At 36.1% G+C, this 12,920-nt stretch overlaps 1 protein-coding gene across 3 annotated transcripts in view; it reads right to left on the bottom strand.

Annotated features, from left to right (window-relative positions):
- The window catches only part of SCN10A (sodium voltage-gated channel alpha subunit 10), a 93,285-nt gene extending 81,160 nt beyond the window's left edge, over positions 1–12,125 (bottom strand). For all 3 annotated transcript variants that reach the window (XM_012808020.1, XM_012808019.1, XM_012808018.1), the window contains exons 1-3: positions 11,856–12,125; positions 10,183–10,310; positions 6,891–6,971 (exon numbers count right to left, since the gene is read on the bottom strand). In XM_012808020.1, coding sequence (XP_012663474.1) covers positions 6,891–6,971; positions 10,183–10,310; positions 11,856–12,125 — 479 coding nt within the window. The remainder of the gene's footprint in view (positions 1–6,890; positions 6,972–10,182; positions 10,311–11,855) is intronic.
- Positions 12,126–12,920: the final 795 nt, after the last annotated feature.

Below are 12,920 nucleotides of genomic sequence, written 5' to 3' on the forward strand. Positions count from 1 at the left end.
AAGTTATCTTTTCTCTTGGACTTTCTATTTAAATCAAGGAGTAACAGATAGATGAGTGAGAATGATCATTGGGAATCTGGTGCCTGACATAGGCACTAGTAGAGTAGTGGTCATCACTTAGGAAATAAGGATCTATTCAAAATGATTCTGGGATAATCCATATGAAACATGGATTTTGGAAGACTATCTCATGCCATACACACAAAATTCTAGGGAGAAAAAATACCTAAATGTACAAGGAAAAACTGTGAGTTTTAGAAGAAAATACAGGAAAATACCTTTATGGAATACTATATAGCATTGAAAAATAAATGACTTAGGTCTATTTATGTCCATTTAGACAAATCTCAAAACATAATCTAAATTTTTTCAAAAGCCTCATATAAAGCATTTATACATGAGAGATGGCATTCACATGAATTTAAAGCCACACAAGGCGATTCTTTATGTATATGGTGCCAGATACCCATTCTCCTGTCGCCATACATTCAGCTTCATTTCACGTGTTCTTTTCCCAATGAGAAAACATTTGTTTTTCCATTCTGGTTTTCCCCCAAACCAATCACTGTAATTTGTCAAATTTTTTTCCCCTAGAATCTTGGTATGATAAGTGGTGGGTATGCTACGGCCATCAGAGTACCCCCTTAATGATTCTCTGTGAGCCTGGGGCATGGGAATAATAGGAAAGTTCTGCTCTGGCCACTGTTAGCATCCTACCCTCAGTGCTTTTCATCTCCTCTTGGTGCCTAATCTGGCACACTCTCCTTAACTTTGGCTTAGAGAATCTCTAGGTTTTTTTCTGAGCACAAGAAGGGATTAAAATGGAAGATAGTCTATAATAGCTTCCAACATGCAGACAAATAGGTAGGCAGGGAGGGAAGCATGGAGCTACCGTTATCAGCAGGTAACAGTGTAAAGTTAATGTTTCAGGGAGGAATGATGGAAGGGAGGGAAGACAAGGGATGGAAAACATTTGTGTCTAAAAGATTGTATCAGGAACGTAGTGATAGGATTGGCTTCTGATTTCTTGCTGGCTTCAATTTAATTTTTTCTCAAAAATACATGGCATGGTCTTTGGAGCCCCTGTCTTTCTCAAGGACATTTACTCTCTTTTTCTGTGCTCTGAGCAACAGGGTAAACAACAAATGGCTGTTATCAACTCGAGTTTCAAAAAGAAAATCTAGTGTGATTGTTTCTACAAGTCCAAGGATTCTCAGCGTTATCCAAGACTTGTCACATAAATTCCTAGAAATAGGACCAGAAAAATAGATTTGAATGTTTTATATTTTTTGAAAGTGTGTTTGTAAAGGAAATTCTATCAACAGTGCAGTCAATACAAAATCTGGTAAAGAATGAATGCATTTAATAATTAGTGGGAATGGAAATTGATCCAACTTTGGAAGGCAATTTGGCAATATCTCAAAAATTAAAATGTACATCCCTTTGAGCTGGCAATTTTACTTCTAGAAATTTATCTTTACCCACATATGCATACAAAGATATATATGTAAGGATAGTCACCTGAGATTTAATAATTATAGCAAAATATAAAGATTATGTTGATTAGGATCAACATGAATGTCTATTAATAGAACAATAGTTAAATTTTGGTTCATCTATGTAAGTAAAATCTATTCAGCCAATTTCTACAAAACAGTTGTTGCAGGATTTTTACTGGAAAGTCATTGAATCTATAGATTAATTTGGGCACCACTGACATTCTAACAATGATGAATTTTCTAATCCATTAATATATAATATCCTTAAATTCATTTAGTTATTTTAAAATCCTTCTCAATAACATTTTGTCATTTTCTGGTATAAAAGTCTCTCTATATATTTTAAAACAACTTTTGAATTTATTAGTTCTACTGTTTTTTTTTTTTTAAATCTTCTTTTCTTTTCTTTCTTTTTTTTTTTTTTTGAGATGGAGTCTCACTTTGTCACCCTGGGTAGAGTGCCGTGGTATCCTAGCTCACAGCAATCTCAAACTCTTGGACTCAAGCAATTCTCTTGCCTCTCAATTCTCTACAGGCATCCGCCACAACGCCCAGCTATTTTTTTTTTTCCAGTGAGGTTTTGCTCTTGCTCACCTTGCTCTCAAACTCCTGAGCTCAGGCAATCTACTCACCTCAGCCTCCCATGTTTTTCTATTTTCTAGTTTGTTTCTTCTCTGACAATTATTAATTTCTTCTTCCTGTTTTTATTTCAATCATTTTATTGTTTTTTTTTCTAGTTTTATGTTAGGTTCTTAATTTCTTTTCAGGTTTTACTTATATGTGTGTGTGCATATGAATAATCTATGCTTCTATTGCTGGGAATTATTCCCTGAACATGTCTTCAACTACACCCTATAAGTTCTTATTAAGCTATTTTTTATCTTTTCTTATCTAAATTCCATAATTTTAGGTTGTAGTTTGTCCTTCTTCTGGACAAACTACAAACTCTTTTGTAAGAGAGTATTTTTTAAATTAGTAAGTGAAAAGACCTCTCATTGTTTTTTTAGGGGGGGATTTTGTTATTATATTCTAATTTTATTGAGGTTTAATTACCAAATATTTTGTTACATCTATTTTTTGGAGTTTATTGAGTTTTTTGTCATGGCTTAGTATTTGGTTGATTTGTATGGTATTTTGAAAGGAGGTGTATTTTCTATTTTCAGGGAAGGTAGTTTGCTATATTATCCTTATATACATGTATCATAATAATTATATCACTTAGATTATTTATAACTTTCTATTTTTAATACATTTGATCTGTTATATAGACTGAAAGAAATGAATTAACCTTTCCCATTCCTCATGTGTTTTTATTAACTCTCATACTCTTATAATTTCTGATTCATGAATATTGTTGCCACGTTATTTGTTGCAAAGATATAAATTATTGCTGAGGATTATTTAGCATTACAAAGTGTCATTTTTGTCCTATTTAATGCTTTCTTACCAAATTCTACTTTCTCTGATATTAAGGTCATGGTTCCTTCTTTCTTTCTGTTTGGCTTTGCTTATATCTTTGCCTATTCTATAAATTTAGCCTTTCTATATCACTTTGAAGATATTGCTTTTTATTTAACATAGAGTTGGGTATTATTTTACAATGTAGTATGAATTTTTTTTAAGCAGGTGAGTCAAATCCATTTACAGTTATTGACATGACAGATTTTCTTAGCCTTAGTTTGCTTATACTACTTTATCTTATACACTTACTAGCTTTTTAAAATATTGTTGTGTTTTATTTACTTTGTGTGTGTGTACAATTCTTCCAATATTGAAAGTGTTTGTATCTCTGTTTTAGTTCTATTTGTAAGTATAAACTTATCATTATAAATTTATAATTAAAATTACATTATATACGGCCCTGAGTGTGCTACTTCTTTAAACAATCTCTTATTTTCACTTGGTAACGCGTTTTCCCTTCCTCTCTGTTTTATCCATTATATGACTGTATTTCATATCTTTTTCATGTTTACCTTAGCACTGTTGAATATAACTATTTTTTTCATTTCTTGATTTATCAACTTTAAAGAATGCCGCTTAATTTCTTGCTATTGTGCACCCACGCACTTTCCTCTTTCTGCTACCATTTTTTTGCTGCTTGTATCATGTCAACATTTCTAGGGCCTCTAGGTTTGTGGGGGGTAGAATGCTTTTATTCTCATTTTTATTCCGCACTGCAGGTACCGTGGTTTAACAAGCCCTGATCTGCTACATGATTTAGCACTCTTCCACCCACTTTTGGTCTTCCAAGATTGTTTTGACATCATTCGTCCTCCGCGTTTTCCTTTCTCCTTCTCTTCGTCCATGTGTGTCTATATTGTTCATAGTCCCATGCTGTCATTTTATTGGCATTTTCAGAGGGTGGAGTAAAACGTATGCATTCTATCTTCCATTTTTAACCCAAATCCCCAAATAACTCCCAAACAACTCATTTTGAAAAAAAACTTTGTATGAAAAGTTCAGAAAGGCAGAAAATTTGCACAATATATGATCTCAGCCATATTAAATGATTTTATGATTTTTCTACTTAATTACTGTCTTCTGATCTATATTTTTCAGTATTCTGGCCATTTTACACAATGGCCATTTAATTAAAAAAATTACTTTTAGAGCTTTTTATTATTATATGTAACATGCATCATAAAAATATGCGTAAAACACACATTACTGTATTTTACAGAAGTTTCTTATGCCATACTGTGTTAAAAGATAAATACTAAAAACTCCTTTATAATACAAAACTGAGTACCTAACATAAACAAACAAAAATTGGAATTAAAAAGTTAAAACGAAAAATTTTTTCTTGAACGTTTGGGCCAAAACCATGGTTGTTCATTATATGTGGCAAAATACAGTAGTTGTTTTAAAATGAATACTTGTGTATTACTCAGCTCTGTCTGCCATAACAATACCGTAGAGTGAGCGGCTTAAACAACAGGACTTTATTTTCTCACATAATTCTGGAGGCTAGAAGTCCGAGATCAGTGTGTCAGCATGATTGGGGTTTGGTAAAGACCCTCTTTCTCGCTTGTAGATGGCCACCTTCTCCCTGTGTCCTCACAAGGAAAGAAAACTCTAGTGTCTCTTTCTCTTAAAAGGATACTAATTCACCAGATAAAAGCTTCAACTTGTGACCTCATTTAACCTCAGTCACCTCCTAAAAGGCCCTACCTCCAACATGGTAGCATAAGGGGTTGGAGTGAAACCCAAGCGCCCATCTTTGAGGGTTCACAATTCAGTCCACAGCAGCTTGTGTGACAACTACCCATGTTACAAAATAGAACATTATGAGCACTTCACCATTGCCCTTTCCCAATTACCTCGTCTCTCCACTACCCTTTGTGGCTCCTATTCGCCTAATACTTGGTACTGTTCTTGCCTTGCTTTATTTATATTTTCACCTCCTAAAACTAAGCTAAAATAGTTTAATTTTATTTTCAAATTTTGCATAAATGAATCATGCATAATCCTTTGTGTTTGGCATTTTTGGTTTAATATTATATTCTTAAGACTCATCCTTGTTGTGCAGAGCTAAGGTTTATGCATTTTCATCCCTGGAATTATCTCATCTTAGAATAAAACAAGAAATCATTAATATAGCTAAAGATCTATGGATATTTGACTTATTTCAGTTTTTGTTTTTTATAGACAATGTTCATCTACTTTCTTATAGCTGTATTTTGCTGCCTACAAGTAAATATTTATGTTAAGTGAGGGTACCTGAGAGCATCTGGTTAGTGTGTTTGTGTCTTCACCTTTACTAGGTAACATCCACTGCTTTTCAAAGACATTGTCCAGATTTACACTCCCATCAGCAGCGTCTGAGTTTCAATTGCCCTGTGTTTTTCTTGAGGCTTGGTATTATCATACTTTAAAATTCTCCTTATATAATGAGTATTATAATTAATAATTACCTATACGATTTTAATTTGCACCTCCTTGATAAAGAACTAAGAATGACGAGAAATACTTTCATACATTTAGCAGGCATTTGGATTTCTACTTTTGTGAAATGCCTGTTCAATTTTTTGCTCATTGTATAATTGCTCTGACATTTTTCTAATTGATTTGTAGGAGTTCATTACTCCAGACATAAGCACTTTTTAGATATATTTGTTGCAGGTATCTTCAACTCAGTGGGCTTGCTTTTTCACTCTTAAAGTGGTCTGATGAACAGACATTCTTAATTTTAGTATATTAAAATGCAACCTTCTGGGCGGCACCTGTGGCTCAAAAGAGTAGGGCACCGGTCCCATATACTGAAGGTGACAGGTTCAAACTTAGCCCGGGCCAAAAAAAAAAAAAAAGCAACCTTCTATTCCCTGCAATTAGTGCTTCCTGTGTCATATGTAATAAAGATTTTCCTAACCTGAGGTCTTAAAGATATTCTCTCCTTTGGGTTTTTTTTTTTCCCTTCTGAAGGCTTTATATCTTTGTATCTCACAAAGAAAATTAGGTGTCAATCTACCTAGAATTGATTCTATGTGTGACATAAGGTTGGATGTTAATTGTTATTTTCCCATTGGAATTCCTAATTCTTCAACATCTCATTTACTGAAGCCTACCCTTTGCCCACTGTTCTGCGGTACCACCTTTATCACAAATTAATATCTGTGTATGCATCAGTCTGTTTATGGACTGCCTATTCTGTTACTAATCTTATACCAATGGCACACCGGTTTAGTTATTAGTGGTTTATAGCAAATCTTGACATCCAATAGAATAAGATCTCTCACTTTGTTTTTCTTCCTCAGAAGTGTCTTGGCTACAATTTCCTCTTTGCATTTTCATATAGATTTTTAGGGTCAATTAGTCAAGTAATACCAAGACATTCTATTGAAATTTTGGTTTGGGGATCACATTAAATTTATTCATCACTTTGGGGAGACTACAATATTGAGATTTTCAACTCAAAAACACAGTACATCTCCCCATTTTTTAAGTTTTTATGAATTTTACATCATACTTGTAATTTTTCTTGGAGAGATCTTAACTTAGACTTTGATAATTTTATTCCTAGATACATGACATTTTAAGATGCCAGGGTAAATGGTATTTTAAAAACTATTTTATTTTCTATTTGTTGCTAGTGTATATGTATGCAATTAATTTCTGTATATTAATTTGTACTCAGCTGCCTCTTTTATTAATTCTAATAGTTTATCTCTAGATTATGTTGGCTATTTTATGCACACAATCACGTGTGCTTATAAACAAAATCCACAGAAGAAGAGAACTAATTATTATAAAGACAAATAGACAATCGGGCTTAGCATTACTCACGTGAGACCTGCAGAATAAATAAAAGACAAAGACTATCAAAAGAAAGAAAAAAAAAACCCAAAAGACAAAAAGAGAAGAAGATAGAATAGTGATAGCAAATCTACTTACTCAGCTCTCTCTGGAAGATCATTTCGGGTCATGCACACACAATTGACCAAAATAGTGACTGTAATAAATAAACTGAACCACCTGAGAGGCCTGTTAAGGAAACCTGAGAGTCAGTGTTGCCATCTAGAATCACTCTGATGCCAAATGATTAAGTTTATCACTCTTAGCTAATATAAACTTTCCAAGATCTTGTCCCCTAATAACCATTAACATTTACTGAGTGCTAAGCTGGGCTCAGCACTTTGTCCACATTATTTCTAATAAAACTAACCTACAGGTGGATATTATTATCAACACTTTGGCGCAGAGAAAACAGATTGACAAAGCTTAAGTAACTTCTGAGGTCATACAGCTAGTCAACCATGGTGCTGAGATGTGAACTCAGATCTGTTTGATAACAAACTTCTGTACAAGATGAAAGGAAATACGATGTCCTTCTGCCCTGAAGCCTTCATTTCATTATACAAGGTGGCCTGAAATTTCATCTGGCAAATGTCTCTTTTGTTTTAAAAAAGAAAGAGAAGTCAGGAAGTTAGAGAGAAGTAAAGGGGTACAAACTTCATGGAGATTAGTCACATTGTTTTCCTGATTTATCTGAGATCCGTCTCACTTAGGAAATGGACTTCTGGCTTGGAATGGTGGAGGCAAGCACAGGGAATTAAAATACTGGCTCAGAAGAAAATTCCCAATAGAATTAAGCTGTAGGGGAGAACTCTGAACAGCCAGAGAGGAGACTATTAGGAGCAGAGAAAGGGCAAAGGGGTCATCAGATGGAAGACCCCATCTGATGGAAGATTGAAAGGAAGGTGAGTGGAGGGGGTAAATAGATGGGAAGAAATGTTGTTTGGGGGAAAATCCAAAGATAAATTTCTCCCACTTGGACATTTTTCTCAGGATTAGTTGGGCTCCTAACAATACTTCCTAGAGAAAAAGCCGAGATAAGCTTGTCCTACAGAGGCAGTAAAATATTCATCACCTCTATGGTTTATCTTACAAGGGTACAAGTGAATCTTTCTCAAAGTAGAATATAAACATCTTAACACAATAACTAAGAAAATGACATGAAGGCTATGTTAACCAGTTTGATGAAAATATTTCAAATTGTATATGAAAACACCACACTGTACTTCATGATTGCATTAATGTACACAGCTATGATTTCATAAAAAAGAAAAAAAGAAAAAAAATTCATCTTTCAGAACTTCAATTAAAGCAGAAATATTTAAATCTATTTTAGGTTTCAGTAACTAAAGGCCTTTAAGGTGACTTGTTTTACGGTTACTTAGGAACACATCTATTTTGAAAAGTGAAATTGTATTAATTAAATCACATTTTCTTGCTGACTTACAATTAAATTAAAAAATACGTTCACATAGAAGAAAATGTTTACCTAAGGATTAAATTAAAATTATATTCCCTAATTCTATAAACCTTTAAAAGTAATATGGTATCTTATGTATAATATTACTTATGAAAGTAGTCATAACAAATGTGATTAGAATTATATGATTTTGATGAAATCTTAATAACAGGACCCTAAGAATCCCCCATCTTGAATAGAATCTTTTGGGGCTGTAGTTACCAAATTCATGAGATTTACATGTAGACTTTGTTAGAAGGGAACCCCTCAACAGCTTTTCTGTCCTGCTGTGACTCCACCGAGCAATTATTTACTCATCAAATCTCAGGATGGAAAGAATATTCACTGGTCACTTGGTTCTTTCAAAGGGATTTTATTTCTAATTAGCTGTTTCTTACTTATCTCGATGTAATTCTACCAGGATTCTTAAAGAGGATGTTGTATGTTGCTATTTCTCTTTATTTGTAATTTCTGTGTAATTGTATATATTTTTTAAAAAGCAACAGCTATCCAAGTAGAGATGACACACACTGAAAGAATAATTACCCTAATTCATTTCCATCAACTGCCTACTTCCCCATTGAAGATACTGCTCAAAGCAAGATGCAGGGTGGACCTTTTAACTATCTATGTGACCTTGAACATTTACTTAATGCCTCTGAGTGTCAGTTCCATTATCTGTAGAATGAAGATGCTAATCCCTTCTTCAGAGGCTTCTGTACCCATGACAGTGTTGACTCTCAAGAGGTATTTAGCAAGTGGGAGCCTGCTATTATCATTAAATATTCTTTGGTAGAATATGGAAATTCAAGATCTAATTCATAAAATATAATGCTTGCTGGTTAGCCATGAAGAAAAAACACGAACAGAGCAAATGTAATGCGATATTATCAGTTAATTTTATATGGAATGGGCAGATGACCATCCAGAGTTGCTGGTGCAATGAGAACTGTCCAGAAATCCAACAAGCTGCCTCAGAGTTTGGGGGCAGGGGCAAGCTCCTTTTCACTGGAGATTTCCAAGAAGAGGCTGGCTACCATCCATTAGGCAACTGAGACAAGATTGTTCTTGTGCATCAACTCCCTAGAAGCCAGGGATGATTCTGTCATTATGAACTTCCAATCCAAATAGTCACCAGAGAAGATCCTTGGAAGCCAAGCCAAAGTCTATTAGTTTGGCTTGGCTTAGGAAAAAAACCTAAAGGCAGCTTCCAATAGTATCTAAAACCATTAGTACAATACAGACATTTGACCAATGTGTCTCCAATCATTACATACTCATGTGGTATGAACTTAAGACTATTGACATTTTTTAATTTTACAATTGTTTTATTGTATAAATTGAATCTATGTAAATAGATACTTTGATCCAGATTATTTCAATAAAGTTTTTTTAACTTATGGATAATTTTAGAATAACTTGTAATGTTAACAGTGTCCCATGATCAATGAGGTCCCATTGAGACAATGTGTGCTCTGCCCATCATGGTCTATTTTCTTTGTCCACTGGGAAGTACTGCACTTTTGCCCAGTAAGCAGCCAGTCCCCAGTCTGGCTATGGCACAGAGTAACAGCCCAGGTCTATCTAGTCTTCCCAGAGAAGCCTTGGGGTTCTCTTACCTGTTGTTATGTTCCAGTGAGAACAAAGCACATACCACGGTATGAATGTCCCCAGGGGCATCAGGAAATCGCCCCTCATAAAAAGGACATTTTTCAAGTTGTGCATCCATAGGTGTCCAGATTAGTCTGAGGTGAGCACAAAGGTGAACTGCTTCGGGGTGTTGGACACATTATAGTCACAAGCAACTTTTTCAGTTTAATGACTCATTGTCTTAAGATTCAACTGGACAAAAGCTGTCCTGCTAACCTCTAAAGAAAGCACTGGACACAGTGGACAAGGCCTGATTCTAACATGTGGAAGAAGTAATTGTGCAAAGGATATGAATGGATGGACATTTTGATGGCCGTTCTTCTGATCAGGTTGAAAGGACTGAATAGCCACAGAGCCCGAGTGGCACTAAACCGGGAAATGGTCCTCCCTTTGTTCAGCACCATAAACGTCTAAAACAAAACAAAACAGAAAGTAGACCTCCATTGAGAAACAAGAGTCTTTACACAGCCATGTTTCTGGGCGTAAGTGGTGTCATCGCAGGCTCATGATCAAGAAAGGCTTTGGAGCCTTGGAGCCCAAGGGAGCCAGAAAGGGTCAGGAATAAAGGCATGTTTTCACCCTCCCTGCAAGACCCCAGCCTCCATTCCCCACTGTGAGCACTGACAGTGCTCTAATGGACAGGCAGACCCTGGGGCTGGTGAGAGCCCAGGGAGGATCCTGGCAGCATAATGGTGAAGTTGTTGGCTGCATTTAATTCCTCTTCTAACTAGAGGATCACCCTGTAATATTCCTTCTGTGCTCCACCTCCTAAATCTCTGCCACTTAAAATCTTTCCTGTTTTCTTTCTCTAAGCATTTAGGAGGATATGGGCTCTAGGCAGGGGAGACAAGGGGGAGAAAATATTCCAGTGCCTTTTCATGTTTTCTACAAACTGTCTGTTTGTGGATGGTTGATTCCTGCCGTTTCTAATTCCCAAACATCCATTCATCACTTATTTTTGGCTGTGAAGAACATTTTAGATATAATACGGGTGAGGTGATTTTCATGGCAAAGCCCTTATTTAAACTAGTGGTTCTCAAATGTTTTGATTTCAAAAATTTTTCCTCTCTAAAATTATTGAGGACCCCACATACAGTGTATATGTATATGTGTATGTGTGTGTGTGTGTGTATCATATTAGAAATTTAAAACTTAGGAAATTTTATTTTGCTTATTCATATCTTTAAATCTTTTATAAAAGTGGCATAAACAGTATTTCATAAACAATAAGTATATTGGAAGCTGAGATTCTTGAATTTATCTGGGAAAAAGAGTAGGAAATTTTAAAGCATAGCGGTTAAGTGATAACGTCATCCCCCATCAATGGTTTATAATTTACTACTGTATGTTTATCAGAGAATATGAGTGAAAAAGACCAATGATATCAAAATATTGCTATGAAATAACTTTGATTTCAGGAGAGGCTCAGGGATGAAGGCATGTCCTCACCCTCCCCACAAGACCCCAGCTCCTCTGGCTGGCTGTGCAGGCAGAGAGTGCAGGCAGCTGACCCTGTACTAGGGCTGTGGGGACCCCAGGGTTTCCAGGATAATACTTTGAGGACCACCGGCTTAAATCATCCTGCTTTTTGTTCCCTTTGCCCCCAACTTCCCTTCCCCAACTCAAGATCTCTGCTTTCCACCTGCAGAAAGAGCCAACACCTCTGGAAGCCCTGGGCCAGAGGTCATCCAAGGCAACAGCTAACTTTCTCTGCAAGCTCTGCAGTTGTTGTCTGCTTTTGAGGATTTGGGTTTAGTTAGCCTCTATCAAATGTCATAAAGACTCAAGGAGAGCACCAAAGAGCACCAAAATATATGTGAGTTATACATATATTTTATCCAATGTTTTAGCAGACTGCTATAACACCCAGGATTCAGGAGGACGCCCTAGGTTTGGTGGGACTGAGACTTCCTCTTCAGGAGCTGAGAGCAGACATTCCTACTGTTAGCTCTTACCCGGTGTGTGCTGTAGAAGGGGTCTAGGTCCTCCAGGGGCTCCCCGACCAGTTCTTCTGGAAGCTCACCATAGAATTTGGGCAGCTGATTGCAGGCTTTCAAGTCTAGCTGGGGCCGAGGCTTATCTTCTTGGTCTGTCTGTTCCTTATGCTTCCCTCTGGCTTTCTTTGCTGCCTCACTGGCAGCAATTTGCTTTTCAATCTCCACCAGCGACTCTGGAGTAAACCGGCGGAAGTTGGTAGTTTGCAGGGACCCAAAAGGGAATTCCATCTTCTCATTCTTCTTCAAGAAGTATTTATACTCTGATGAGAGTGGACATAACCAAAGAAAGATGAATTTATTCTTAGATAAATTCAAGAATCTCAATTTCCAATATGCTTATTGTTTATGAAATATTATTTATGCTACTTTTATAAAAGACCTAAAGATGTGAATAAACAAAATAAAAAGTCCTAGCTTTTTAATTTCTAATATGAAATTGTCTACTGGCCTTGTCCCTCCCATCTGTCCCACCTTGATTGCCAGAATAAATATCTCCTTCTCACCTGACTCCAGCTCCTCCTTAAATCACACTGGGCTTCTCCCAGGGATCCATTCTCCCACAATGCTATCAGGGTAGACTGTTTATTCCATCCTATCCCAGCTACTTCAGTATCATGTCTTTGCTCCCCTTGCTCTTCCAAGTTATTGCTGCTTCACCAGTTTGTAACATCCCACCACCACCATCAGATTCATACTGACCTCTTTCCTCATTCCTAGAACCACTGAGTTCCACTCTCCACATTCATGGACGCCTCCATGAGCTACTTTATCTTAAGTCTCATCCTACTTTATAATCATAACCCTTTTGTATTGACATTTTCAACATTTCTCTTTCTCTTTTTGAACTCGATTTAGACTTCAAGATTACTTTCTCAATGGTGAACACTTCTTTCCATAACCAGATTAGACTTGTGGCCCACCTATTATTTTAGCCACTCCCTTATCTTCATCCTACATCCCAAACCTAGGCCAATCGAGAGCAGTCTAATTGAGACTGTGTACATTAATGCAGTCATGGGGTAT

The sequence above is a fragment of the Otolemur garnettii genome, unplaced genomic scaffold (genome assembly GCF_000181295.1).
Source record: "Otolemur garnettii isolate 467f Iridium unplaced genomic scaffold, OtoGar3 scaffold00082, whole genome shotgun sequence".
Taxonomy (NCBI): domain Eukaryota; kingdom Metazoa; phylum Chordata; class Mammalia; order Primates; family Galagidae; genus Otolemur; species Otolemur garnettii.